Below are 27,189 nucleotides of genomic sequence, written 5' to 3'. Positions count from 1 at the left end.
TCAAATTCAATGTCTTTTTGTGCTTGCAGATATGGATGAAATAAGAATTTTTCATTAAGGAAACTTTTTATGCGTTCAGGAGCCCTACAACCTAAAGATATTTCAATCTATTTTGATTTCACTCTCCTGGTTACGAATAAATGTACGTAACCATCGACGCAATATTGGGCAGTAACCCCCAGCGTTTTTTGAACAGACCCATCAAATGCTCTCTTTGTGTAAAAGAAGTCACTTTTGTTTGCTTTCAAAGCGACTGGTTTTGATCCACTTGGCTAATAAGAGGCGGGGAGCACGCAGACGTGGAGAGGGTTACGGTGTGGCCGTGCCAGCGCATTGGCAGTAGATAACCGACTGTGGAGGGTGGTGTCGGCGCCTGCGATTGGTGCGCTTCCCCTTGCTTAGCTTGCTGTGCGTGGTCCGAAATTGCAACGGCGTGCAGCGGAAGGTTATGATGCCGCTAAAGCATATAATCATTGAAGAAGAGTTAGCAGAACGATCTTGCATGCATGCCAAAAGGACTCGATAACGTTACACTTCACCCAAGGTTTTTATTATGTGCAAATAAAGTCATGCTCCCCGGCAGCTCTGAGTAGCCAGTGCCAGAGTGATCGATGGGCAGCCATTTTCTATTCCTTTCCGAACGGTGCAGTATCCGGCTCTTCAGAAAAAAAAAAGTTTTGTTTGTTATATTAATGCATCCTTAACGCATACACATCACTTTGGTTCAGTGATCGAGTTCTTCAGGTTTTGTGACGTCGCGCGACAGACAAGTGAAGTCGGCGCAGCCCGAAAACATTTTACCGACGGTTGATGACTTTGCCGCAAAAGGCGTCGAATGAGAAATAATTATTTTTCTTTTGTCTGGTCTAATCGTGCATTACCAGTGTGTACACGTCATATAAAATTGGGAACCCGCCGTGGTTTGCTCAGTGGCTGTGGTGTTAGGCTGCTGAGCACGAGGTCGCGGGATCGAATCCTGGCCACGGCGGCCGCATTTCGATGCGGGCGACATGCGAAGAAACCCCTGTACTTAGATTTAGGTGGACGTAAAAGAACCACAGGTGGTCGAAATTTCCGGAGTCCTCCACTACGGTGTGCCTCATAATCAGAAAGTGGTTTTGGCACGTAAAATCTTATAATTTAATTTTAATCTCAAATGGGGAGTTTACACGGTATTCATGACGTCGCGTGACAGACAGGCGAAATGGGGTTAGCCCGAAAAGTTTTCGACAAATCGCGAAGGGCTGATTGCAGAATTGGAATACAAATAGTTTGCAATAGCTGTACGTCCTAGCGCCTCAGAGTTATCAGATGAGCTCAGACTGCTACACACCGGCATCATCGAGTGGTTGTTTCAGAGTGCTCCGGAAGCACATCAAAGATCATGTGAAGCAGAGACCATGGATTATCGTGAGACGAAGTGCACTCCACAATGTATAACCGCAAGCAATTATCACTGTTAGGCAAGTTCTAACTCTTTCCTTACAACGGGCATTGAACGCGTTTCAGTGGCAGCCCACGAGTATCACGATCGAGTTCAGTTGTCCCGCTGTCTTTACTAAGGACTTGTTGCGCCTTCTAGAGCCGACTCAGCTGTACACCTTCGTATTTTTACTTGTTTTTTTCCCTTTCTTCCCCTGTGGAGGCAATTTTTAACTAGCGCGTAGATGTGTGCACCATGGGATCGCGAATATGGCAGGTACCTCCAGCAAGGCGAGTAGCTGAGCCGTCTTTAGAAAGACGTTGGTCTCGTGCTTCTGCTTTGTTCTCAGATAATCCGGCCGGGAGTTTTGTTTTCTGCCCGCTGACGACTAATTTATATTCCTGACTGATATGTCCTAGAGATGTAGGCAATGTTATACATGTTAATTAATGTCTCTTTAGCACATCACTATATTTGCGTCTTAAAGATGAAAGAAAATAAAAATAAAAGCGATAGAATGCCCGTACGTACCACAGTAGGTATCCAAGGCATATAGCCGTTGCTTCTCTCCATAGGTGAAAAGCGGATCTGCGGCGATGGCTGAGATTTGCGCTCATGAGCCCAGTGGAGGGCGAAGCTTTGCCCAATATTTCTGACACCTACCACGAATATGCAATGTCCACTAGGCAGAATGCGTGTTCTTTCCTTTTGCAGCTAACATTTCCGATGGGCTATAATATTGAAACGTTTCGACTGTAGGCCACAGAAGAACCATTTTAGATACCTCGTAATCGCAAATCAGTTATGCGGATGTTCGCAAGGTGTAGGAAAGTATATGAATGGCAAAAAAGAAATGTCATCCACCCGACGAACCTTCGTAGCAGGAAGCTACGAAGCTCCGTGCTACTGTCGGGTAGATGGAGCTTTTTCCCATTCATATACCGTATTTACTCGCATAATGCTCGCACTCGCGTAATGCTCGCACCCCCCACATTGGCTATCAAAAATTGGAAATTTTTTTTCCCCGCATAATCATCGCACCCCCAAAATTACTGCCGCGAGCCGTCTGCTTGTCGTAGCGATCGCCATGGTTGGGCGCGCGTGCTACTAGGCGGCGGTACTGTGCTATCATCCGCTGCCACCGCCGCTACCGCTCATCCACTCACCACCGCTACGCTATTTTGCGAAGGTGTCTCCAGCTCTCCGGTGTCTCGTAGGCCTCGTTTGCCTTGTTCGCGTGTTGCACCGTGCTCTTTGTGCCACTTCGCCATGGGACGCTACGCAAGCTACAAAGCTGCTTTTAAGCTAAAAGCTATTGAGTATGCGTTGGAACATGGCAACCGCGCCGCCAGCAGACACTTCGGCGTCAACGAGTTCGGCGTCCAGTATTGGAGACGGCAGCACGACGAACTCAAGACGACTGGTAAGACGCAGAAAGCATCGGAAGATGAAGAAACCATCGATTCTAGTGTCGACACGAACTCTGATGAAAAGTACAATTGCCTGCAGGACGTACGCAACGCGAGTAGTGACGGGGAGGTTGCGCGCGGCAAATAAAGTGCTTTAGCAGCTTGAGCTTACGTTCACCTTGTACTTTCATAACGAAAGTAAGTTACGCTTGAAAGTAATGTTTTCGTTATATTTACAATTGCGGACCTGACAATCCTGATCTTGTACCCATTCATCTTTGCATTTAACACTCCGAAACATTTGCTTGAAAATTTTCCCCGCATAATTATCGCACCCCCAAACTTCGCGTTGATTTTCAGGGAAAAAAGTGCGAGGATTACGCGAGTAAATACGGTACTTCGTTTTCTCACTGTTATCAGTGTGTCATTGTAAACACTAACTATATATTGACCCCAGACGTTGTCACTGAAAGGAACTTTTTTAAAGATTATCCACAGCTCTCTCTCTCTCTCTCTCTCTCTCTCTCTATATATATATATATATATATATATATATATATATATATATATATATATATATATATATATATATATATATATATATATATATATATATATATATATAATGTCATTGTAACCTTGAGGAGCCACCAAGTTGCCGCTGATAAGTTATTCCGTGTCTTTCAATAGGTTCAGTGCTGAGAATTGGAAGCGGCAGGAATGTTTCTGATGAGCTCGCTGAACAGCTCCTCCGCAGGCTGAGGACCTCGTTGGGATTAGAGAGCACTGGCAGCAGCACAGTAAGGTTTTTCATTTCACTTTGCGGCTGTCTCTGTAATGCAGCGTTTGTTCTTGTCGCTCAAATTCCATGGATATTACTCTTCAAGTGTGACTTATTACTCGTATTATTACTATGTTTGTATACATCAAAACGACCAAGAAATACAAGAAAGGAGCTAGCTGGCAGCTGCCGCTAAAATGAGCATGACGCCTTTCTGCTCTAAAGAGGAAAAGGTGTACGGTAAAAGGATAGCGTCTGAAGGTCAAAATAAAATAAAGTGACCATGAGGAAATGGATTTCCTACAGCTCAACACGAGAACGCGACATGCATCTGCGTTACACACATTTGTAAGGCACTCATCCGTTTGCCGGACTTATCTAACGAGGCATACAATGACAGCGCAGCAATCTGCAGCTTCATCAGCTCTTTTTGAGTCGTATTATGTAACACCGGTCGCATTCTATAGTTCCTGTTGACGGACAGGTGACACGGTAAATACGCGGTGGTATTGTTCATGGGAAGTGGCCTGCATGTACTAGTTGATAAGAACTAAAAGAAATTGGCATCTTTCGACATAGGGGTGGCTGTTAAGAATTATGCGGAAGCCATTCACGATTATTGCCTATGCAAGCGAACGGGCCGTTCGCAGAAAAATCTCCCCCCATCCCCCTTCCCTTCCTTACCGCCAATCACCGCCACTTGGTGGCCCGAGAGCTCGCGCCTTTCACCTCGCTACATCCCCTACCCACCCCGGAGTTCCTTCGTGGCAGCCCGAGATACCGAACGCGTCCACTTGCTCTCTTTATTGCGTCGGCGTCGAGGCAGTCAGCATTCGACAGAACGCTCACCTCCTTCTGCGGTGTATGCTTCGTGGGCGAGACATGCGACGAACGAGTGATCGGCAACCTGCCCTCATCCTCTCTGCAGTTCCTCCCCACCACTCACTTGCCCGAAAGCACGCGTCCTTTTTCTGCCTTTCTCGCGACGAACGAGCGAGCGAGCTCATGAGCGAATGTGCGCGACTGTCCACCCCCCCCCCCCTCCCCCCCGCCCACCCATCTCCCCACCCCACTTTAAAACTCGGTTGCAGAAGAGAACATGCTCGTTCTCTCTCAGCGTTTCTTGGCCTTCCCTCGCCCAAGTCCTGCCATCGTCTTATCTCGGACCTACCACAAAAACGGGCGAAAGAATAAAAGAAAGCTATTTGCTTTAGGACCAAACAAACAAGATATTGTAGACTGGCGTAGTTTTGGGTCGTGAAATGTTAATTTCGTGTGTGGCTTTGAAAGCAAGGTCCTTAAGTCGTTTTTAGGGCCACGAAAGAGAAGTGACGAGGCCATTCGCTACATGCTTCCAGGAACGCTTGGCAGAGTGCAGGCTTGCAATAATTAGTTCTCGGGGCTTACACTTCTAAAATTGAAATTTATAGGAAACTTCTACTACTAACAGTTTCCGTTCTGCAAATACGAAAATTACAAACTGCGACACGAAAGCTATCGGATGCACTTTATGAATGTCTTAGGGTCAGAATTGATAACCACTGAGCGAAAGTCAGGCAGTGTCACATGTTATACATACATAAATATTTGTGTTACACGTTGAAGGACTAAAGGGATAATTGCGCTGAGGATGTCTCCGCTAAAAAGTTTGGAAAACTCTTTTTCAAACTTGTAACTCGCCTTTTTCATGAGCGCCAAAGTTAATCGAGCTCCTTGATAGCTTTCACGACCTGAAAGCACACACAGCTTTAAGGCTTTGTGAAGTGGAGTGATTCGTGTCGTAGACGTATAAGAAGGGAAGGTAATAGAGGAAAGTGTCAAACAATGTTTACGCTAAAGAAGACAAGCTCGACGTACATGGCTGTTCAAATGCTTCTATCATTAAATGTTGATTATATTTCTCGATTCTGTCTCTTCTTGTGCTTATTATTCGCATGCTAATCGTATCGTATTTCCCGTGCAATTACGATGATGCCCATTGGGTCTCCTTGGCCATCCTGCAACGTAGGAGACGCTCGTAGTATTCTTCAGAAATTTCGACAGCCATGACTGCGTCCTACTGTTCTCTTTCGTTTGGGCCCCCAAACGCTGCTCGAAGTCCTGCGGCTCGTGGCGGACGCGATACGAATCGAGCATTTGGGCGCATGTCTCCCGAGATCAGGCGACGTGCGCTGTCTTTGAAAGAGAGCATCCCGCCTGGTCTCAGAGGCCATGTTGGGCGAGACGAGCCTCGCGAGTTTCGGCCGCCTTCGAGGCATGGCTTGCGCATGCTTAACGTGCGTCGGCACTCTCATTCGCCCGTTGAACGCGTAAAACCTCGGCGCGCTGGCGTTTCCTTTATTCAGCGTTGACAGCTGTCTTTAAACATATCGACACGCTGTAGTTACGAATCCTTCAAGGGCATGTTATAGTCTGGCGTTTTCAGCTTGCCAAACAGCGGCCGGCGAAGTCAGATACGTCACGCCCGCGACTCCAGTATAGCCAAAGATATCCCCCTTGCATAGTTTAATGGAGGAAGGCAAAAAATAGGAGGGAGCGTCACGTGACAATCTTGAACCCTAGTCATAAAAAATTTAGAGGAATGGTATGACGGGAAATAGACCTTGACGTGTAAGGTAAGCGGTAGATTTAGTCGGCTCGCTTTGATTGCGTCTGCTGCGGGGGACCTGGAATATGCGCACATAGTAGACGTAGCAAACGCACACCGAGGTTGAGTGAATGAATTCAAGTGTGTGAAGCAGTCTAGTCTGTTATGTCAGTCAGGCAATGCACCGAACCGCCACGCGGCTCGCCGCTTAAGCAAGCAATAGACCGGCGCCAAGGCTGTAGCGAACGAAGGCGTCGAATAATTAACCGGCATCGTGCTCAACAACCCGCGAGGGCCACTTCAGGGACGACTGGTAGCGTTTCGGGGCGGCTTCAGGGAAACGAAGATACCTTTCACCCTTCAAACGTGTGAGGGATATCAAGCCGCCCTTCCGACGGCGATTCGTAGCACTTGGGGCATCTTCTGGGAAACAATGACGTGCGCCCCTTACAAACATGTGCAGGCGATCAAGCGAGCTTCCAGGGTCCGCAGCGACAGCTTTTCCACGTGAAAAAAAAAAATTCGTCCCATCTTGTGCCCAACGGCCCAACGGTGGACTGGCGAGCCGGGGACTCCAACCTTATTTAAAGCCGTGCCGGCCCATTCTTACGGCAGATGGTCCCAGTCGACGCTATCCTTCTGCTCAATGCCTTCTGCCTCTCAACAGACCGGCGAGAACTGAATAAACGCATCTCAACAGCGTAACGACGTCGCACCACACACTCTTACAAAATAGTGCACTTAAATCCCTAAGAAACGCGACGACTTAGGCGTTTACAGTGCAGGGTAATGCTATTTATTTATTTCACAACGAAATACGCACAGCAGAACCTTTTACTAAGCAAACACGCGACTAATAACTATCCGGAAAAACATCTCGTCTCATCCTACATAGGCGCAAGACACCGGAGCAAAAATTAGCAAGAAAATGCGCACCGGAGTTAAATGTACTCAACAGCTGACTTGATGAAACAAGTCCACGCTCGGGCATATTCTGGACGGATTTCGAAGTCAGAACGCCGACTAACTGCGGTGGCAAGCGCAAGTAAGACTTTGAAAATTACGCTGCCATGGGTCTGGCTCCGCAGTCTTTGTCCACGTTTCAACGCAACGCATTTGAAGCGAAGAGCGACGCTCGCGTTAGAAAATCAAGCGGTATACTTCCTACGTGCCTCCATGGCCCTTCGACGCAGGCGACACTAACACCAATGGCGGCACATTGTGGGCCCATTCCGACCCAAAAAGCACCGCGCACAAGCAACACCCTCTAAAGAACTTAAGGCCTTCTGGCTGACCCTCTCCCCTTGAGCTACGTCACGCAAAAGAGGCCTACATAGAAGTTCCGTGCAGCGTGCTACGAAGCTACGAGCGGCGCACCTGTGTCGAAAATGAAACGCGGAAGATATGCAATGGTTAACCCCGACTATTCGAAAAAGACAGAGGGGACGACGGCGGCGACAACAATTCGATTAGTTCCAGGAGCCCTGCTGCTCCTTGAATAGCTTCGGGGTTAAGCAAGTCCCGGCATCCTCGGCCATGCTGTTGCATGCTTCCGAACGCACATTTTTTCTAGACGTGACAAGTGCATGTAGTCTCAACACTTGTGCTGTGCTTGCGATTGAGTGTACCGGGAGTCTTCATTGCCCCGGAATGTGGAGTGCCACGCCAAGATATGCCTAATAAGTGCTGCGTGTCCAATTGCCGGAGCAATTATACATGTACAAATCGGGGCAGAAAAATCATGTCTTTAAGTTTCCGCAAGATGAAGAAGCACAGGGTGCCTGGATTAGTGTGCTATCACGTGCAGACTTCATTGTATTACCGCACTCCAGGGTAATATGCTCAGAACTTCGTTAAATAGATAGTTTTGAAAAATACGCAAAGGTTCATTGCTGAATTACAGAAAGTGCCTTTACAGAAAGTGATGATTCCTCAGAGTTCGACGCCTGCGAGGATGGACACAAATGTGAATTTGTGTTAAGGCACCTTTTGTGGTGTAGCACGAATATATTATTGAACAACTGCTTCAAGGTGAATGACAAAATATTGGATGCCAATGCTAAGGCAAGGAGGAGGAAAGCTGAAACTCTGCGCAATAAGGCGGCTGTTTCCTTGTAAATAGCTGCACGAACGTTTTATATCCCATTTCTAAGCTTATTTGAGTTGTTGTAAGTCAGTGGACTGAGGTAATTAGTGCGTCGGAAACGAAATTATTCGTTTAAGCATAATCTAGATTGTGCATACGAAATTGTGCATACGAAATTGTGAAGCTAATCGAGTGCGTTACATTCATCATTGCCGCGCCATAAAAACCATAAGTACGAAAATACAGAAGGAAAAGTTGTTAAGGATTCAATTTATTTGAAGTAATACGTATGAAGTAAGTACAATAATAATAATAATAATAATAATAATAATAATAATAATATATAATAATAATAATAATAATTCACAAAAAACGTACATTACAAAGACGACAAAGCGCGACGCTGTAAAAACCTGCTGGCATCAATACCTGCACAAGCTTTACAAAGGTGTTTTGTATCTGTGCCTCTAAATAAATGCTTTGTAAGGTGTCTGCTGCTCATTTCGCAGTTTCAACTGAAGAAAAAGTGTGGAGTAGTCAATGGAAGCATACTGCTGTTAGGGGAACCAAGCCGCGATCCCTTCATTCAACCCGTATCCCCAAGCGCGCCACCGGCCTCTTCTCCATGACGTCACTCGCCGAGCAATTAGGCCTTCTTGTCTAGGAGGTGTTGGCACAACTCCCCGAAAAGCGGGAAGGGCGGCTTCAGAGGAGGTTGTCTTGCCGAGGCTAGCAGAATCACGTGACCCTCCCTGCTAAGTATGGAAGAAGGAAAAAAACTGCGGAGGGGCCCTGACGTCACTCTTCGTGAAGCTAAGTGAAGCCGGAAGTTGGCGTTGCTCCGCCATCGTGTCGGGCCAGTTCTCCTCTCTTGTTGACATTTCTCGCGAAACCACGCCGCGCTGCATGCAACCGGGCTGCTCGGACGCGATGTCTCATCGCATTACCGTTGCCGAAGCCATGTTGAAAGGAGTTCATAATGAACTTCGCAAATTGGGCCGTGAAGTCGAATCCGCTGCTTTTACCGGCTTTTATGACAATATACATGCTCTATCAGCCCAGCCAACTGTACTGTTCTCATCAACCTCAGGTACCGGCTGTTGCCCAGTTCTAGCGCGTTTAAAAAAAAAATATCACCTTTGTCGCTCCCTTCTACTTGCATTTCTCTGCTTGGACTTCCTAGGGCTCCCCGATGGACTTGCGAGCTAGACGTCTGGCGATACTAAAAAAAAAGATGTACGCAATGTTACTGCACTGCAAGAATGCACTGGCGACACGTACGTAGTTATAAAGGGACGAACCTTGCTTACCACAGACACCTTATCTGTTGCTCCGAGAGGCTCAACGAAGTGAACGTTGGCGTATGGTGGTGCAGAGTGAGCAAGGTTCGACAGAAGAATGTATGCTTGCCGCCTCATGAAAGGGCCGATAGTCGCACGTGGCGAGCCCAGTCAATGCGCTAGTCGCACGGATCCGCGCTACTGTTGTGCACCGCGTGGCGATACCACAAAACTTTGTTCTCGTGAAGCTTCACTTACCGTGAGAATGCGCCTCAAGACGCAGTAAGATATCTAAACGTGTTCTCTTCTGCTGGCCTCCTTGTCAGCGCGCTGAGGCTCGTCCCATCTCCGTGGTACGCGGCCACCCATTGCTTGTTTACTAAAGCAAAACGATGCCTCAAGACACAACCAGCACACGTGTTTGTTTATCGTAAATTGCAGATGGGTTGCCATGGATCGATGTATCGTGATGTACGTAAAGTGTGTTGCCGGTCATCGCCTGTGTACCCTTGCAGTACAGTGAGAATGCGCCGCAGATTTATTTTCACAATAAGAAGCAAGAGTAGCGAGGACCGGTATCGTTGTCTCATTTGCGGAGTTCACTATGCACTTCCTTCAACGCTGGATCACACTACTCGGACGACATGACTTTAGCAACGGTATCGCGAAAGTGCGTCGTGATGGGATCCGTTAATGGGATCGCTACGGGCAGACTTGTACCGAGGTTGTACAATAAAGATGCAGCCCGGCTGGGTTGTACCTAGTTACACGCCAAAGGCGATAAATATAAAGAAGAAATGAGAATCTGCCCCGACAAAATGGCGGAGTAAAGCCAATTTCCGGTGTCACGAAGGACTCACGACGTCAGAGCCTTTTGCCAGTTTTTCCTTACTCCATGCCGGCTCGCCACTTTCGCCTCCGCGCACACTGAAGGATGAAAGAACGCATGCGCACTCGGGAGCGCTTCTCCGACCCAGCTCTGCTCCTTCCCCTCCCCCCGAACTCTAAGGTGTCTAGGTTGCCCAAAGGCCTTTGATAATTTGGAAGTAGCGACACCCACGGTGCTTTCCTCCTCGATTCTCCTCGCCTTGTCTCCTCGGCTCCTGCGCACGGGCCGCAGCATTCTATGGAGGCGCGTTATTTTGGGCCAGTAGCACGGCACAGTGGTGTTGAAAATTTTGAGAAATGCTGATAACCGCGTCTATCATGATGAAGGCAACGTTTATGGGGAGGTTGGTTTTTTTCCTAAAGCCGCATGAACGGGGTATACTGATGTCAAAGGAGCTTGGAGGCGTGTTCGATACTGCTGACTTTTTTTTTTTTTTTGCTACGTGATGAGAAGCTTAACTTTCTGCGTCAGAAGTAGCACTGCTTGTGGAACATCCCTCTGCGTGTGGCTTATTAAGCGAAAGTCTTAAATCTCTGTTTCAAGGTCGCCTTGTAAGGCATAGAAAATATCACGTGACCCAAAGAAGTCCGGAAGCGAAGCAAAGCATGTCTACCCGACCGAGTATCGGAAATGATTACTGATTAGCAAAGTTTATTAATTATTGATTAGTGATTGTGTTAAGATGAATTAAGGTGTATTAAGGACGAATAAGGTGTGTTAAGGAGAATTAAGGTGGATTAAGGTCGATGAAGGTGCATTATAGAGGATTATAGTGGAATAAGGATTATTGGGGATTAAGGAGTATTAACGTCGATGAAGTAGGATAAGTAGGATCGAGGTAGATTAGCATGGACTAGGATGAAATACGTTGCAGTGCTAAACATTATTGCCTGTAGAATATTTCTTGCATTACTGCATCATGACCACAATCATGATCGCTTGCTCACTCTTCGTAATCAAAGCCCATTGATGCAATGACATCCGCTCGTGTTGAATCAATGGAAAAAGTTTCCTCACAGAACAAAACCGCGGATAGGTGGTTTTAAAGCATTCGCTATTAAAGCGAAGGTTCCCGGCCTACGTCTATATGTCGATATCAACAGCAAGCGTGGGTGATCATGTGAACACCCCCTGCACATTGCCTGTATCTGTGAGAAAACCAAATAATCGTCGCCCGCTCATGCGTGCGTGGAAGTGCAGTTCAAAGCAAATTCCAAAAATCCAAGGTGAACTTAGGTATCGCCTAAGAGACGCGAATGCCTTGTATATGATCAAATTATCAAGCCTATTGTAATTCACCTTAATCCACCCTATTCCACCGCAATCCTCCTTAATACACCCTTATTAGTCTTATTCGTCCTTCATCAACCCTAATTCACCTTAATCCACTCTAATCGACCTTAATCCTCCTTCATCCATCTTAACCCACCCCAATTCTCTTTAATACGCCTTAAGCATTGTTGAGGCACCTTAATCCTCCTTTATACACCCTAATCCACCTTAATCCTCTTAACCAGCCGTAATCCACCTTAAGCTTCCTTCACCCACCTTAATCCTCCTTAATACACCTTGATCCTTGTTCATGCACCTTAATACACCCTAATCAATCTTAATCCTACCCCAATCCACCTTAATCAAATCGCTAATAAGTCGTTATTTTAGCGAATCATTAATATCTTATACACGGCTGGACATGCTTTGGGTAATTTCTTGCCTTCCTGGGTCCCGTGATATTTTCTGTTCACAACGCGACCTTGAAACAGATCTAAAGGCTTTCGCTTAAAACTTCAAAAGAAAAAACTCAGTGTGGACTATCTAGCGCTCGTCACCTGCAATATACCACAGGTACACTTGCCGGTAATTTTTTCAGTGCCTGCATTCATTGTATGAATGACGCACACATCGCCGTAAGCTAAACATAATAGCTCCTCTACAAGCCGCTATTTCGATTTTCAGTAAAACAGGCAACGTATCCTAACAATAATGAAAAGTGCGATCGAGAGGCTGTATCATCGCTCAGAATTCTTCACAGCGGAAAGCAACCTATAGTGCTCCATTTCCGACTGAATAACAACAGTTGGCGACGTGGGAGGTGACGGAGTCGCACCAGAATATTAATCATACTGAGGACAACACAATCTTTATGCAATGTACAAATTTCCGCAGCAAAAATGCTGGTGAGCAGGCCGGAAGAATTAAAAAGAATGCAGCATTAGGGGATGCCTTGATACGAGCAGTAAGAAAGACGCCTCACCTCGCAAACAACATTGATCCTTGTTGGAACAAAATTCTATCGCCCAATGTTATGCAGCCTGTGCTTCCTACGCAAGCCGTCACGCTTTCCTTGTGGTATCACAAATATTGCACAACCATCTTCAGGCTTTTTGCTGAAGTTATATGCGCAACAGTTCGGCGTAGCGCTAGCACAGAGAGCAGGAAACACGGCGTACAACGTTCGCTACGCAGAGTTAAAGCGCCGAGGTGGCTTTGGCCGAGCTGAGGAAAGTGGCGCGGACGAAAAAGAAAAATACAAGGAAAACGCGAGATCCGTGCGTTTCCACGGTCAACGGCAGGGAATTAAGTCGTCGTGCAGAAAAGCGGGCGCGAGACCGCTTCCCGCGGCGGGGACGCGCAAAGGGCGAAGAGGAGGCGAGGAGGTCGCGCGGCGGCGGCAGAATTCAAAGAGTGGCGGTACTTTCAAATTATCAAGAAACTTTGAGGGTGCCTCGATGCTAGCGCCCTCCCTCACGCCGCGCGCGACGGCGCGCGCAGCGAGGCATCCTATCGAACTCGCGAACGCCATGCCATCCAGCGGAGGGCGGAGCAGTTAAGTTAGATGTCACTTCGTGGCGGTACGGCAGAGGGCGACAGCGACACACTCTCATCCTACCCCTTTTACCTCTACCTGCACTCATTTTATACTTGCTCATCAGTTCCTGACTTTTGCTGCGTGTTCTCGGCATGAAGGTGTCATTTAATATTGTAATATTCATACAAAATCTGCAAGTCATACCTAGAAGTGGTTACAAGATGTCCAGTTACGCCAAATCCTTCCGAAGTCGGCTAAGAAGACCGTGTCTCCGCTTCGAAGTGTCAATAAGTGTGAAGCGTGCCTTATGTCAGCATCCACTCGCCAGGAACAACATATTCTGATCCTGTATAAAGCTCAGGGTTGCTTAAGCCGAGTGCGAAAGGAAATCACAACTTTTTACTAGCGTGCCTCGCGCCGATTGCTAACATTCTCTTGAGTTCATTTTTTTGTTCATGTTGTTCTTATTTCCCCTTTTTTAAAGAACGGTTTCATTGCCTCTCTTTCAGTCTTCGAAGTACTCTGTCGGTCAAAAGGTGAAGATCTGCGGTGACGCCGCAAGAGTGAAGTTGTTGCAAATAGGCCATGGAGGCTATAACAGCGGCATGGCTCCTGTAAGAATTGAATGTACTTGCTTTTAATATATGTCAGGTTTCCTTAAAAGTGCTCAATCACGCACAAAGATGCCGCGTTCTTCATGTGTCAAACGTAGCTGCCACTGCAGGAACTAGTTTTAGTCGTACCCGTCAAAAGATCGCCACCTTTGTGGTTATAACGTTTCGTGACTGGCATGGTTCTGAACGTACACGTGACACGAAAACGCTAGATGGATCCAAAAGGAAAGATGCCTTGATACACTTCGCTCACTGTAGCAGTGCCTGCGCCCTCTCATAGATTTGAACGGTTGGGTGTATTTACATACTAAAACCACCATGTTGCATGTGTAACTTCAACCTGTAGGTTTTATTCGACATAGGTAACGCAATAGTGGCCAGCCAACGGAAACCGTCAGCAGAAGACGGTTAAAAAGGGCATGACTTCGAGCTCGTGGTTGTTGTCTACATAGGAACAATGTGCACATGTTGAGTATTTGTCCTCGATACAAAGCCCAGCTGTTTTCCTCCAGGCCGCCTTAAACTGGTTGGACTGCAGAACGCTCCACAGGCTAATGTCCTGCACAGTTTCGTGGCCACATCCGTCACTTGCGCAAAAAAATCAATTCGCAAACACTGTCGCAATTTTTTTGAAGCGTACCGGCCTGAGTGTCTAATTGTACTTAGCATGGTCGTTTCCTCCTCTTCCCTCGTTCTTTTTCACTCTCTCTCAACTTTCTGTAGAGTAGCAAACCGGACGTTCGTCTGGCTGACATCTCCACTTTTCTTTTTTCTTTCTTTATAATGTAGCTTGTGGATGTGTGGTATCTCACAGCAGTACCGACCACAGCGAGTTAGGGCTTAGCGAGCATTAGGGAAGTGTCACCTAGCGTGATCGCGTGCAGCTGCTGTGCGCGCGCTTAGGGCGCAAAAGCTGCCTGAGCGACCGAGCACTGCTCACGTAAGAAAACACTCGCCGTGGTTGCTCCGTGGCTATGGTGTTGGGCTGCTGAGCACGAGGTCGCAGGGTCGAATACCGACCACGGCGGCCGCATTTCGAGGGGGGATACATGCGAAAAACACCTATCTAGTTAGATTTAGGGGCTCGTTGCTCGTTGGTCCAAATTAATTCGGAGCCCCTCACTACGGCGTGCATCATAATCAAATCGTATATTTAGCGCGTAAAAGCTCACAATTCAATTAAAAACGAAAGGAAACATAGCATTGCCTTAACGTAAACAGTTTGTTTGCACCGGCGCCACCCAGCACTGCCAAAGCGCCTGGTCTCGGGGCGGTGCAGGAATCAAAGGAACTCCGGCGGCAAGGGCGAAAAAAGATTGTCTGAGGTTCAACTCTTGTAAACCTTGTTATCACGAGCGAAAGATCAGTTTGTCTTGGCTTTGCAAAGGCTATGCACACAATGTTTCATTAAAGTTAGAGGCCACAGTCTTTCACACACGTTACGCACGCTGCCGATCCGGTTGTCCGTGAAGTCGCGGTGCAACGTGGCCCTCGCATTCGAGCCTGCCGACAGCCGAAGGGTGTGGTTCGTCAAACATTCGTTGTGGGTTCCGTTGCTTGTATCCATGGCTTCGTCTCCTTCTTCTTGTTCGCGTTGCTGAAGGACGGCGGCGATTGGAGTAGCTTCGATCTTGGCACGCCTTCGCGCTTGGTAAGCTTATGTATAACGCGCTAAACTGGCCTCCCTCTGCTCCGGTGTTTCAGCAGCCAACTTTGCTTCAGATTTCTCAGCGTGCCGTCTAGCTATATCTACTGGAAGATTTGATTCAGCCTGTCGCTTGCGCTGAAGCGCACGCGCAAACCGCTCCAGCCCGCGCGCTATCTGTGGCTCGACTGAGTGGCCGAGCGCCGGTGAAGCAGCCAGCGCGTTTATACTCCGACCTTAACGGCGCGCGAGCGAGCGTCGCTCGACGCCGGGCGCGTCGGAACGCGTTGGCTGCGTGTGGTTATGATGGCTGCGCCAGTGCATCGAACCATTGGTTGAGCTATAGACGCTGTTGTTCTCGCCAACGTAACGTACATGTGCGCTCGCTCGCGCGAAGTCGGAATACATTTAGCCCTTTTAGTCACGTGGTAGCGCAGCTGCGACGCCTCTCCGCAGCGAATCATGTGGCGTGACGTCACACTTGCCGCAATAGCGCTCCGGCAGCTCAAGGTCATTGCGACGCGATAAATGACCTCGCGAGACATGGCACAGTAGAGCTTTCGCTCTAATAGAGCGAAAGGCTCCGCTAGCAGGTCGCTGCCGGAAAAATAGCTTTCCCTGACACGCCGCCAAGGAAAAGTGTCGCCATGGCGACACTGCTTACTCTCGCGACAACCAATGGGTCCACTCGCGAGAGCTAGGACAAACTCCGTACTCTTGGGCCTCCCGTATGTGCGGCACGATGTAGTCATTACGACCATAAGACAATACGAAAGCGCTATAGGCGCGGCTCTTCGGCTTAGCGTTCGGAAAAGGAGCAACACAAACTACGAGCTCCTCGTTGGTGCAAGACACCGCCGACGAGCTCAAGTCGGAAGGATGCCCACACAAAGGGGCCGGCTGACGAAAGGTAAAGCGTATACTTACCAAGTGGCGTCCCGGAGAGGTGTCTCTCGGCTCGGCCGATCAAGCAGGGCGCGAAGCCGTGGTCAGCAGTACCAAGTGCCATCACCCCAAACCGGTCCGTGGAAAATGCCACCCCAGACTAAAGCCCATCCATCTACGCGCCACTGCCACTAGATAGAGGGGCTTTATCCAACACCAACCACAACAAGTTCTGGTTGGTAGGGTTTGCCCACGACAGCCGTCGCGGTTAGAACAGAATAGGCGAAATGCCCACGCAAAGGCGTCATGGAAGCGCACCGAAATCCCCACAAGCTGTATTATCACAAGTTCATCTTTGTATAGTTGCCTCGTTAAACACATTGGACAATCAAGATTAGGCTGCGCACTTGTATATGTAAGAACACAAGAAAGGAAAGGTTACTGAGAATTTATTGGCCCGCGTCACCAGTCAGGCTACCGAATTTTGCGCGTGTATCCTTTCCGTGTTTCTATTCAATTTACGAACTCCACAGGACATATTCATTTTTTTACGCACTGGCTTTCCAGGTGAAACTGCCAAAGGTGTCGGCTCTAGGAATTTAAGTGGTGCTACCCGTGGTTCGACAGTCAGTATCGACACCAAGTGTGACTTGCATATGCCACATGATCTTGATTGACGCAATCGTATACGTTATCTTGGTCGTTATGCGCGATCGTATACCGGGTGATAATTTGGAAGTTCTACGGAATTTTTAAAAATAGCCTGTTGCAAATAGCATAATTCTAGTCATTGAGCTGGATTATTCAGAGAGGTAAACATTACTTCCACGAGAATTCGAAACACCTATTAATTAAGGAAGCAATCGCGAATTATGTTCTGAATTATTAACTTTACGGCACATATTGGAATTTAGTAATTGTAGCCGGTATGTTTGCTTGCCTTATCCACAACAATTGAATTTTTAGAATGACGCCACTTTGGAGATATGCTTCGTCAAACTCGCCGTTAAAACGCACTGTTGTTACAGTTACATATATTTAAACAAAATGCTCTCTTATGCATGCACTGAAGCACAAGGGTAACTGGAACGGTCGTGTATTTTGTCCCACACATTGGGAAAAATCTCGAGACTGGTGCCATCCTAGAACTTCGTCTCAAGTGGATACGTCCTGGTACTGCAAGCTCAACGGCTACAATTCGTTAATTGCAATATGGGCCTTAAAGTAAATAGGAAGTTAATTACTAAATTTTCGTTCATTTGTTGAACAATTGTTTCGATTTGTCGTGCTGGTAATGTCCGCCCCTTCGAATATTTCAGCTCAAGGACAAAAATTATGCATTCTGCCACAAGCGATGTCTAGAAAATTCCACATAACTTAAATATGATCATCCCGTATGTACGTTCTCTATCTACCTACTTTTTAGCAGCTAGTCTTCTACTCTCTGCCGTCTCTAGTATTTGCAGCTTAATAAGCAAAGTAATTTTTGGACAACTAGACACATCCATTTCGGTATTGATTGCTTGAAAAAGCGCCGGAAGTGCGTTTTCGGTATGGCTTCGTGAGCAATCACGAAGTGCACTGGATACTGAAGTAGCCGTAATGTGTGCAAGACATGTGCACAGAAGTCCGCGGGGTCATAAATTGAGCATTGTGCGCGGCAGTCGCTGTAGGGAACTAAATAACGTAGAATGCGAGATGCTTGCATTGCAGATATTGGTTGCAGATATTGCAGATCCACAACCGCATTATATTTTCAAATTTATTTAAGAACAGTAGAAGTGAAATTGGGCTAGTCCGTAGAGATTCATCGTGACCTGACGAACGCCAAACGGTACATACAAATGAAAGAAGGGGGGGGGGGGAGCTCACGCGTGTTTGTGTTTGTCTTGTGTGTTCGCCTGGCGCCCATGTCACCGCGATGAAGAACAGTAGACACAGCCGTCAGACAAACGAGATTACTAAGCCATTCTTCGAATCATGTTCAATTCAATTCAACTTTTTTTTTCTATTTCGCAGTCGTATAACGTACAGCATGCATGTATGATACCATTATTAGATCACTTCTTAATAGAACTTTTCCGTTCAGAATGGAGTGAAATATTTGCGAGAATTTTCAGGCACTTGGACGAGTCGGTAAAATTGTCGAGATCGACTCTGATGGCGACCTCAAAGTCAAGTGCGGTAGTGAACCCGCTTGGTGCTTCAACCCTGATCTCGTGGAGGCCGTGTCGGATGAAGATGCGGAATGTAAGCAGCCGGACACGTTGGTTTTACTCATATAAATGTAAATAAGGTGCGCTGTTTCTGTTTCTGAAGTGTTACGTTTTGGGCGAATCGGCTGTACATGATTCTTTAGTGACTTACGCGCGCACAAATACAGGACGTCGAACGAAGAAGGGACACGCAACGTGCGCAAACTTCTCTGAAGAAGCAGCTTGTGCGTTGCATCGACTTCATCTGCGCAAACTAGATGGGCAAATAGGGGTCATATAGATAGTAGAGGTAGCCTTCACGATAACAGCACTACAGTGAAGCAACAAAAGAAATCTGCATGAATTTTTTTTTTTCGTAGCAGCGATCTATAAACGGGTGGATGACGATTTCTCCACCTTGCGGGCTTCCGCAGAAGGGATTTGCCAATGTGCACATCTAAACATGTAAGTCGCACATATTGGGCATGCGCATCGCTAACACACTATAAAGTTATAGATTGGTCTTTATTTGGCAGTTTGCGAACACAGCATCACTCTTTGCGTAAACCTTACGGAAGCCTGCGCGTAGAGTCGATAACAAAAAATTCAGGACCATGAATTCACTGAAAAATTTACAACTCTGAATTCGCCGCTCAGTTTGTTTGCTCTCTGCGTAACCATAGCGGGAGTTTGGCGGGAATGATTCGCTTTGAAATCGAATCGAATGTATTTTCGGATCGCGTGCGGCGAAAGTTCTTGGGGTTGAGGGTACAGCAGTCAGGAATGTTAAGTCTGTAATGTTACGCATAGCTGCCGAGAATGTTACGGAGAATAGCGTGAAATATCACGTAGCAAGAACAAGCAGTTCAGGTATAACTCGCAACTAGATTATTCGTTGGCTGTGTGCATACTGACATAGGAGTTGAAAGCTAATGTCTGCTTTTTCAGCGTCACTACAACATGCCGATATGATCACTGATTTGTCGCACCTTCGAGCAATTGAGGCTACATGGTGTAATTAGAAAATTGAAAGTCGCTTATAATAAAGGACGAAAAAGAAAGAGATAGAAAGTGGAGATATTTAATGGCAGAAAGGTGGAGAGGTCGGCCTGAGAAAGTAAGCTAATGAATGGATGGGTGGGTGAGACAAAAAGGGAAAAAAAAACATACAGCGAGTTGGACGTTTAGCGCACAGGTACTTTCTTTTTAAAACTCGTATTTTGCATAACGTACACCTGGCCACAATATATTACGGACCATGACATTTGGGAAAAAGCTTTATATCTCCGCAACCTCACACGCAACCAGATATTTGCATTTCGGCCCTCGAAAAGAGTATTCTAACAACATTGTCGTCTGCATTTTTACTGGGTACTGCTACAGGCTGCTCGGGAATTGAATATTTTCTGAGATTCTATGGTCCGTAAGCTTTTGTGGCCGGGTGTACATACCTACCCGCAGTACGTGATTGCTTAATGGCTTTGGCCTTACGGTGCTAAGTACGAGGTCGCGGGATCAAATACCGGCCGCGGCGGCGGCATTTCTATGGGGGCGAAATGTCGGTAGCATGCACGCGGTGAATGCATGTATTCATGCATTTGGTGCACGTCGAAGAAAACCAGGCGGCCAAAATTAATCTGGAGTCCCCCACTGCGACGTGCCGCATAACCAGATCGTGGTTTCGGCACTTAAGACCCAATAAATTATTCATAGCGTACATACCTGTCATGTCACTAAACCGTGAAATATATTCGTTACAGGGCCAATGAAATATTAGATGGTGATGTCTTAAAGAGTCTTTCTCACGCGTTTGCCTTCTTCCTCTATTGAGAGTTTAAGACGTCGGGAACGTTGGCAACTTTAGTCGCCGGCTTATTGTAATCACTTGGATGTCAAAAGATATACACTGGACTATCACGGCGAATTCAGCAAATAAACACACACGCACGCACGCACGCAAACGAACGCACGCAAACACGCACACAATGACGATCATTTAGCGTCGACGCGATTGAAATGATTATCAGTGTAGTGGGAGCGACAATACACTTCGTGCACCGTTTGTGCACAAACTTGCTGCCGAACAAGAGGGAAAAAACGATGAAATATATAAATTAGCAATCAATCACAAGTGCATCGAAACGTTGTGACATTGGCATTCTGGTGGAGACGGAATACAAAAGCGCGTGTGTATACCGTGAATCGGGTGCACTTTAATGAACGCCAGGCGCTCGAAATTAATCCCGAGTTCGCCACTACGGCCTGCCTCGTAATCAGTGCGTGGATTTTGCAAGTAAAACTCAGGAATTCAGTTCAACGTTGTGACATTAGCGCAGTAAAAAAAAGAAGAAAGGTGAGCTGCGCAGAATAGATACATGCTTGAAAGCAGGTGCAAATGAACAAACGAATGAAGGCACAATTATTTCCTTACGTGAGATCTTCCGGTACTGCCGTCGAATTAATACAATAGCCCACGCATTGTATATAACAATTCGTATACCTTTGGTTTTATTTTGTTTTTCATAGCCGGCGACTCCGATTCTGATGATATTCCCACGGCACTTCAGCGTATGATGCGGCAACTACTTGGAGTTCAGTCCGGAGAGGTGAGTTGCTTTGCGGAGTCATGTTTCGACCCCCTAAACTGATGGGAACATTGTCATGTACGGGCTGGTAAGCACGAGGTCGCGGGATCGAATCCCGGCCACGGTGGCCGCATTTCAATGGAGGCGAAATGCGAAAAACACCCGCGTACTTAGATTTAGGACCATGTTAAAGAACCCCTGCTAGCTTAAATGCTAAAAGATTGGACAGCTTCGCCGGAGAGCGAAGCCTTGAAGATGACAGCAAGGTTCGCAGGAACAGCGCCCCTTGCCACTAGCAGGCATCTCACAACGTTTGCGAGAGGTGGAGTGCTTCCACCACCGGCGTTGTTAGGCGTCGTGCCTCAGTTCTGCGCTAGACGAGACACAAGGGAAACCGTCCGCGTCCGTAGCTTGACGTGCATTGTCCGTCTCTCTCAGACCGATTTTCACAACTGCACTGGAGGAAACGGTAGTGTTTAAGCGCACAACGATCGTGGCAGTAGCGGGAGGCAGAATGGTGCCCTGCAGCCCGCTGCAGATCCGAGTGGGCGGAGCGTCGAGGGTGTGGCCTCCTGGCTTCGCCGTTGTTGCAGCCAAGAGCACTCCCCCTTCACTCACGCCGCTTGGATGCCCTCAAACCCTCCGCACTGCGCCGTTGGTGCCGTGACAGCACAACGGCGACGGCGTAGGTGCCGAAGGCACGAACGTGCCTCGAGTGGCCATATAATTTTATTGGAATAAAAAAAAAAAAACACTGTCTAGGCATCACCACTGAGTCGGCAAGAAAGAAGCGCGACCTAAATGTAGCTAATACGCTTGATTTGTCCGTTCTAGGACATTGGAGGCGGAAGTGCACAACTAAAGCTGACACCTCTGCAATCTGCCTGCTTCCAAGGCCAGGAGTCTGTGGTCAAGATGTTGATAGTGACCGGCGCAGATCTAAATGAAGGGGACAAGGATGGTGACACAGCGCTACATTATGCTGTTTACGGGTAGGTTATCTGTTTTAATTGTCTTTCTAAATGCGCGCATGAGGACCGGTAGGTACGCCAACAGCTCGCATAAAGCGTATATGTTGAAAAATATATTAAGGAGAGGTGGTCCGAACCCCTTAGTGCAGAGCCCCTATGGCCTCTGCCGCCTGCCTGCCTGACCTAGCTAATTATGGTCTTTTGTCTTGTCAGGTCGCCCGCATAAAGCGTAAGTCCATAAGATGCGAGTTCAGAAGGCAGCGCATCAAATTAGTAATAGATCGTCGAATTCAGTGCGTGAGAATTCTGCACGACAGTCGATGACAAAGCTGCTCTTAGCCGGCTGCATGTACTTCTATGGTCCAAAACGTAGTTTGTGAGACGCCGAGATCGACTCTTGCCATGGCCTTGACGTCACGAAAATATGCGAACTAAACTTTTTGGAGTATCTATGCAAATTTTCTTCGCTTTGGACAGCGGCACACTTACCACTATATTCTTAAAGGGAAGCTGAAGCGGTTTTCAATTTCCATGAATTGCTGGGATTGGGAAGAACAGACCTAATAATTTACGGCTCCGTAATATTTTTCTTCGTTTTATTAATATAAGGGGCGGAAATCGTTTTCTAAATCACCCCCGTGGACACACCCCCATCGCTTCCCGGAGCGCCGGGTGAGGTGGTTGCCAGAGGAGAGAACCGGCGAGAGTGACGTCACTGGCGGGGACCGAGCTGCCGGACCGGCGTGCTGGCATGTGCTGGCATGCCTCTTTCCGCCCTGCGCTTTACTGAACGACGCTATGAGAGATCTGCCGCCGCCGCCGCTCACGTTTGTTTTCTTTTGCGATTTTCGTAAACTGTTCTTTCCTTCTATGCTGCATGAGTGCCTACAGCCAAGGGCGCCCAACATGCCCTCGTTCTGTGAAGCATTCGGCTGCACGAACACAGGCGGGCGAGACGATGTGGTGTTTCACAGGTTCCCGAAGGACAAGAAGCTTGCAGCGCAGTGGGTCCGTGCGGTGAGGAGAGATAAGTTCGTGCCGATGAAATCAACTGTGCTGTGCTCTTCATCTTCCATCAATACGCTCCACATACAGGTGCACCTAGTTTAATGAAAGCCTGATTAGACCCACATTGATGCACTCGAGAAATGCGAACATTCGCAGCCATTAACGTCTGGTAACACAGATTTAGCGTAGCCGGATAGCCTTACGACAAATGCGGAAACGCGTTGTTGCTAGCGTTGCTATACTCCGTTTTATACATCAGGTGCAACGCTGTGGAGGCTTGAGATACTTCTTGCAGTGGCTGCGTTCGCACTTAGAAAAAGTTCGGTGTTGCTTGACCCGATCTTTGATAAAATTTTCCATATATAAGCTCAGTTCTGAATGAAAAGAAAGAAAGAATTTACCCATAGAAACAATCCGTGTACTTATACGGCTGCTAACACGTTCTTTTAAATCAATTTTCTTTTCGGTATTTTTTAATTGCAGCCCGTCGCGGCAGCTTCACGTGCATGCTCGCGCGAGCAAACGCCGCTGGCACGCTGCGAAGCATAGACAGAAACGCGCGCAGTAATAAATTTTGGTGACCGGACTTCATGCGTAGCTTCCACAGCGTTGCACCTGAGGTATGAAATGGAGTATAGGCTTGCCTAGTGACATTCGACGTACGGTTGCAGTTATCGTGTTTACCACACGGCGGTGCTAAAACTGCCTAATATCTTTATGTCAACACTAGCATGGAGCACACATACCGATTCTTGATCGAGCCACAATCGCAAAGTCGTCGAACCATATTATGAATATTGAACATATAATACCTCTGGCCATCTCTGGATTTGTATGATAAGCAACTTCCATGACTGTACCCCGCAGCACTGCATGTGCGCGCTTTGAAACGCGGCACTTATGTTCGCGATCGTGCATCAACACTAAAAAAACTACGGGACTACTTTAGACAAGCAGCGGCAAGGTGCTTGTCATCGCGGAATTGCACCCGTGTTTACAATCTAATGAGAAGTTAGTTCTTCGGCATTCTTCCAGCAGCAAGTTCCCAGTGACACTTTAGCGCATTTTTTCTCCCGGCATTGGAACCTGCAGCTACATGAAAAAAAAAAAACATAAGTACCAGCTAAGATTTCCAACGCGCGAGAAGGTGCACACATCGCTCTCGCTGTTGGCACACTCTACATCGTCGTTGCCGCCGCTGCCGACGTTGCCGCCATCGTTTTCCATATCGGCTGTCGGTTCGAACATGTACGGCGAAAATACAAGCTGTCCGAGACAGCGAGAACGTTCCATAATGCTTGGTGCATGGGGGCATCTATAGACGACTGCTATACATTCGATTGCACTTAACAACTCAGCTATGAAGCCAGAACAGAACAGCGTGCTACGCTCTGAAACGGCGGCGCCGAGCGGAGACTGCCGCGAAAGACGTCACAGCGGCCCCGACCAATCACGGGCAACAGCGGCGTACGCGCGATGCCCTGAGGCGCTGGTGCGCGTTTTCTTGGAAAAACAGCCGCTTGCGTTTGTTTCCGTCCTTTTTGAACCAGACATTCGTGTTCAGGGGACTCAAAACTGTAGAATGCCGCAGAGAAATAATTTTTTTCGAAAAGTGTTTCAGCTTCCCTTTAAGTTGCCGCCGACTAGATAGGCCAAAGATTCAATCTGGCAATTTAGATAACTTCCTGTGCGACGAGTCGACTCAAATACATGAAGGTACTTTGCAACCATGCTGTCACTGACGTACGAGGGTTATGGTGTTGGGGCCAGTTAAGAAAATTGGAGGTTCCTTTTCTTTCACTGTATGAACAAATGTTGATGACTTGAATAGGCATCGGATGTTTCTCATCTCCGTCGTGTGTTAAATAAAGATGCACTCTGCGAAGAATAAAAGCACAGGGACATACAGAAAGTTGAGATTTTTGCGAACAGTTCAAGAGTAGTGACACAGCCACCGCACCACAACTTTAAGTTCCAATCAGTCCTTCGCTTTCAGAACTGATATGTAACCGTATTTTGCGATTAAAGTGGAATTTCGAAACAATGCTTTACCAGTCTAAACTGATATGGTCCGGCTCTTTAGTGTCCCTTTAATGCATCTTATCACTGGTCTTTCCGGTTCACTCAGAATATTGACACGTGTACTTGTTTGTCTTTATGGGGCGACACGTTTCACCGTCTAACAAATGTTATCGCACAGCGCAGGACGCGCCTGCGTGCATCGGAAGTTTCTGGAATGTTATCGATGCTTCCATCCGCTGTCTGTGACCGAATCTTGTGTAATTTGATTTCATGTGTGCGCGACGCGAATAATGTAGACCTTTGTGGAAGGCACGCGGGTCCCAGCGATAACTCTGGAACATTCGACGACTGATGTATAGGAGCCGATGCGCTTGACCCGCTGATCAGATTTTCGACGATCGCCGACTGTATTCGCCGTTTTCGTTGAGCATTGAGTGTAGCCTGTTTTTCTTTGCACAGGTTCGCCCAATAAAGTTAGTTTTGCCATTCACAGTTTTCTTGCTGTGTCCTAAACCGTCACTACCACGTGACAATATTCAACATTGATTTTCATACCATTTTCTATACTTTTTGTTGTAGTGACAAGCCAGAAATACTGGAGTTACTAGTGAACTTCGGCGCCGATGTCAATGCTAGGAACAAGAAAATGTACACGGCTATTCATGTCGCAGTCAACAAGGAGTTTGTAGCATGTGTGCGGGTCTTGACCAAGTACATTGGTCAGCTGGACGTAAACACTCAGGTAAGAACATGTTTAATGCCCGAGTTTAAATTACTTATAGATTTCGGGGCGCCCTTTCTACCACCAAGAGTTCTCAGTTACTTTATGTTTGATGGTTTATGTTGTTTGCTCCTTATGGGCAATGTCATAAGAGCCAATTCTACTCTCTAAACATGGTAATGTTAGAAAAGTGTACATTCCCACATTTTTATAGGTAAGCACTACTCTGCCCTAAGTAATGGTAATACTATGATGATGAAGGAAGACGTGTTATGTATTAGTAATGATTGCGTACAGGAATGTCACAACATACAATATGCTGAACGCGTGCTCCAAACTAGGCGCTGCTTCGTCGTATTCATACGGCCGCGTCCTTCTCGGCATTTCTGACTAACTGTACCGTGGCGAAGTGTATGGAAGAAAGGCAGCTCAGACTCTAAAGCAACCTACAGCGCAGCTCATATGCGGATGTTATAACGCTATGGGTGACGGGTGGCAGCGTCGGCAAAATCTAGGAGACCCTGCAGGAAGCAACGAATACAGTCGCGACATACGTATGGTAGAGGACTCTCTTGTTCCCTGGAGAAGTCTGAGCTACTACTAATCAACCAAGAAGATCAAAGAAAATGCAAGCCTCTAACCAACAAAGACTTGCCTTGGAATTAAAGGTATAGCCGTACCCAAAGTCTCATTGCTATGGGTACTGGGATTGTACATAAGAAGTGACAAAAACAAAAAAAACCACGACAATGCAACGCCTAAACACTTACACGGCACAGATGTGCCGGTTTATTTCGAGAATGGCTACCAGATATACGGGCATGAAAGAGAGCAATATCATTGTACTGGTACAAGCCTTTATCACCTCCCTTATGGCGTATAGTCCGTAATTGTTAAATTTCACGCATACCGAGAAACACATGATTGACATAATGATAAGCAAAGCAATTAGAACAAGCATTGCACCCTTGCCCAAGTACAGCAAACCAAATGCCATCAGGCCAAGGTATGAACAATACAATGAACAAATTTATAGAAGCACAGAGAACAGCACACTATAAATGACAAACGCACGAAGACCGTACGCACAATACTAAACAAGTTGGCAATACAATGAGGGACACGAATTCAAAAAAGAAAGATATTCGACAGGACATCAGGAACACCTTCATGATCCCCCCACCCCAATGAATATGCACCCAAACTATAACGCAGAGCGACGGAAAGCAAGAGCTCAAAGACCCAAAAAGTGCTCAGAGACGCTGAACATGTCGCTTAT

At 47.1% G+C, this 27,189-nt stretch overlaps 1 protein-coding gene across 5 annotated transcripts in view; it reads left to right on the top strand.

Moving 5' to 3' along the window:
- Positions 1-27,189, top strand: part of LOC126544581 (E3 ubiquitin-protein ligase MIB2-like) — an 83,727-nt gene that overhangs the window by 34,010 nt on the left and 22,528 nt on the right. For all 5 annotated transcript variants that reach the window (XM_055061646.2, XM_050191998.3, XM_050192008.3 and 2 more), the window contains 6 exons: positions 3,523-3,632; positions 13,774-13,878; positions 18,529-18,658; positions 21,130-21,209; positions 22,023-22,180; positions 25,769-25,931. In XM_055061646.2, coding sequence (XP_054917621.2) covers positions 3,523-3,632; positions 13,774-13,878; positions 18,529-18,658; positions 21,130-21,209; positions 22,023-22,180; positions 25,769-25,931 — 746 coding nt within the window. The remainder of the gene's footprint in view (positions 1-3,522; positions 3,633-13,773; positions 13,879-18,528; positions 18,659-21,129; positions 21,210-22,022; positions 22,181-25,768; positions 25,932-27,189) is intronic.

The sequence above is a fragment of the Dermacentor andersoni genome, chromosome 3 (genome assembly GCF_023375885.2).
Source record: "Dermacentor andersoni chromosome 3, qqDerAnde1_hic_scaffold, whole genome shotgun sequence".
Taxonomy (NCBI): domain Eukaryota; kingdom Metazoa; phylum Arthropoda; class Arachnida; order Ixodida; family Ixodidae; genus Dermacentor; species Dermacentor andersoni.
This window is presented reverse-complemented; position numbering and strand designations above follow the sequence as displayed.